The sequence below is a fragment of the Drosophila sulfurigaster genome, chromosome 2L (assembly GCF_023558435.1).
Source record: "Drosophila sulfurigaster albostrigata strain 15112-1811.04 chromosome 2L, ASM2355843v2, whole genome shotgun sequence".
NCBI lineage: Eukaryota > Metazoa > Arthropoda > Insecta > Diptera > Drosophilidae > Drosophila > Drosophila sulfurigaster.
In genome coordinates this window covers 7369382-7372460 of record NC_084881.1, presented here as the reverse complement: position 1 = coordinate 7372460, position 3079 = coordinate 7369382, and the positions used below count along the sequence as shown (strand labels likewise).

Genomic DNA, 3079 nt, shown 5'->3' with positions numbered 1-3079 from the left:
GATAGTGATTAATATTTAAAAATATATAAGTCAAACCCTAAATAGGTTAATCCGAAGCTTAAAAAAGCTGCCATCCACTATGCAATCGATTCATGGAGTTTTGACAATCTTTCCGTGCTGGTGACTCAAGGCAACGTCAAAGTCGATGTTGATCATATGTACGAGGGGGAAACAGCATTAAGTAGATTAATCAAAAGCCTAAAAAAAGAGAATGCTCCCAGTCTCACTATGGCCATTGAAATTCTATTGGACATAGGTGCTTCACCCAATATTGTTGATTCTGATGGCAAATCTCTCATGCAACAAGTGCTACTCAACGAAACAATCTCGCAAGAAATACGAACGAGTTTGATCTCAGAGTTTCTAAAAGCGCCCGAACTCAGTCGGTTCAATTATCTCGAAGGACTCGATTTTCTATTGATGCATTCTCTCGATGGTAGCAGTGACCAGCTCTACCATCTCCTAGTGCGTCAGATACTCAGTCAGCCTGTTTGGCGAATGCTCCACAGTCTGAAGCTATACCCAACAAACTGGGATAACAAGAAAATGTTGCGAGCTTTTCTTATGGAGCACATCACAAAGCATACTGAGAATGCACTCGAAGCACTGCTTGCCACCCTGGAAAATAATTTGCCTCAGGAAAATGGGTATGTTGTGGAATTGGCTGTCAAAGCTGGTAACTGGTCGACTGCTCTTCAATTGCTTAAGAGCAAATTTCTAATGACGGTGCCCAAGAGCACGTTTTTAAAAACAATGATTAAACAGGTGCAATTGAAACCACTGATCAATGACCTGCAGCGGCACGATTACCAGGAATGTTTGCTGCAATGGCTTAAATATCGGCGGCAGTATATCAATGACTTCGATAATGAGCTCAAAACGCCTCTGCATTATGCGGTGCTCTGCCACAATGAGATTGCCATAAGAGTGCTCTTAAGGGAGGGCGCCAGATTGGGAGTGCGCAATGACAACAATCGCTTTGTGATCGAGGATATGGATGCCAAGCTTCTGGAGGAGCATTTCGATTACTGCATCACTGGGCGAGGCGGGAAGACCAGTCATGAGGGTTACGAGATCATAATGAACTTTCTGAATATGACCAACGAGAACAACGAACTCGATATTGCTCCCATTGCCTGCATGGCCCGGTCGAATGAGCTGTATACACTGCTGGAGCATCCGTTGATCACCTGCTTCCTGCAGCTGAAGTGGAATCGACTTAATACCATCTTTATCACCACCCACTTAATAATCAATATCATCTTAAGTTTGATCTTGTGGATCCATATTTGCTTGCGTTTCCCTAAACGTCACAACAACGAGCTTCCTATCTGGATTGTTAAGAGTCTGTTCCAAGTGCTGATTGGCTATCTTCTCATTGTGGAACTCTTTTGTTTTGCGATAGCCAAACATTGGGGCAGATTAATCAATTTTATTCTGATTTTTATGCTCATCCTCACAAACATCGAGTGTGGAGATGACAACCAAAGGATTATTACCGTCTTCGCCATCTTGCTGATGTCCACCAAGCTGATTGATGTTATTAGTGCCCTACCTGTGCGTGCCATATCGACCCACATGCTTATGCTGCGCCAGGTGGCTAGTACTTTTGCAAAGAGCTTGTTGCAGTACTCCATGCTGTTGTTCAGCTTCAGCTTGTGCTTCTATGTACTGTTTTCCAAACCGAGCCCTACGGATTCAGCGAATTCTACGGATTCAGCCAATACTATGGATTCAGCGAACTTAACTGGTTCAGCGAACTCAACAGTTAAAGATTTCAGTCTCTCCTTTGCGAAACTCCGTTTATCGTTACTGAAGACAATTGTTATGTTCAACGGTGAATATGATAATATCGACGCTAATGGATATTTCAGTATTTTTGTGGTGATCATATTCATGTTTATGGTCATGGTCCTGACCAATTTACTGGGCGGCCTGGCTGTCGGCGATACGCAGGTTAGTGAAGTTCAGTGTGCCATAAGTAAATATATTATTTACGTAATCTGAGACATGTCATCTCGTTTGCCCGTATGTTAGTTTAGAAGTGTTTGTCTCAGAAATTCAAAGACGGTATCCAGACATGTCTGAGTATTTCCACAAAAACTTGTGTTTCTATTCCCATTCCTCATAGGAAAGCAGATTATTAAGACTTTATTGCAGCAGGGAATCTATATAACAGGCTAAAGAAGTCATTATCATTATATCCATAAAATATCAGCGTCAACAACCAAGAAATTATAGCTATGCCCGTCGATCCGTGTCACTGAAAAAACTCCATGGTATATTTTAAAAAATATATCTGTTCAATTTATTAATTTATTATCTTATAGCTTTTATTTATACGACCGTATACAACTTTTTTGTTGACTTATGCTTATTTCACTATTTATTATTTCTCTTATGCTTCAAAGACTATTCGGGATCAAGTGGAAATCAATGCTGCCATTTGTCGAGCAAATGTGTTGTACAATTATGAAGAACTCTTGGACTGGAGTTCGCCTCGAATGGAACGTGTGATTCGCTTCGTTAAGAAACTAATGAGAATCCATGCAGATACCTATAGCTATATATCCATATTTCCAAAACAAAAGAATCGGGCGAAGGTGTACAGTCAGAGGCATAGAAATCAGAGTATTGAATGTATTGCGAATGAAGGAGATAATGTCCTCGGAAGTCAAGTATTTATGGAATCTGAAATGCATGAGACGGAGGATTTGAATCAATTTAATATAACAATTGAAAATCAGACTGTTGCCCGAGCTCTTAAAATTATTAAAGAAAAGGAAAAAAAAGATCTCAATGAACAACGACAGAAGGATATCAGGATGCTGTTGATGGAGATCAAAAACCAAAACTTAAAGAAACCAGCCAATCATTAATTACCAAACAATAAATAAAAGCAAGAATATAAAGATTTACTAATTTGTTCATTACTATTAACCAATAATGATTATCTCTCTTCTTTCATTAAAAATTGCACTTTAAAAATCTCATATTGGCTTAAATTTCATCAAGGAAGATGTTAGCTCTCATAAATTGTGCGTATAGCCTAACTCGTAACAAACACAGCACATTCACT

General features: G+C 39.5%; 1 protein-coding gene across 1 annotated transcript; it reads left to right on the top strand.

Moving 5' to 3' along the window:
- The first annotated feature begins 545 nt into the window (after window positions 1–545).
- Window positions 546–2879, top strand: LOC133847662 (transient receptor potential cation channel protein painless-like). The gene is made up of 2 exons (XM_062282843.1): window positions 546–1956; window positions 2412–2879. The coding sequence occupies exons 1-2, from the start codon at window positions 547–549 to the stop codon at window positions 2877–2879; spliced, it is 1878 nt and encodes a 625-aa protein (XP_062138827.1). The 5' UTR covers window position 546.
- The last annotated feature ends 200 nt before the right edge of the window (window positions 2880–3079 follow it).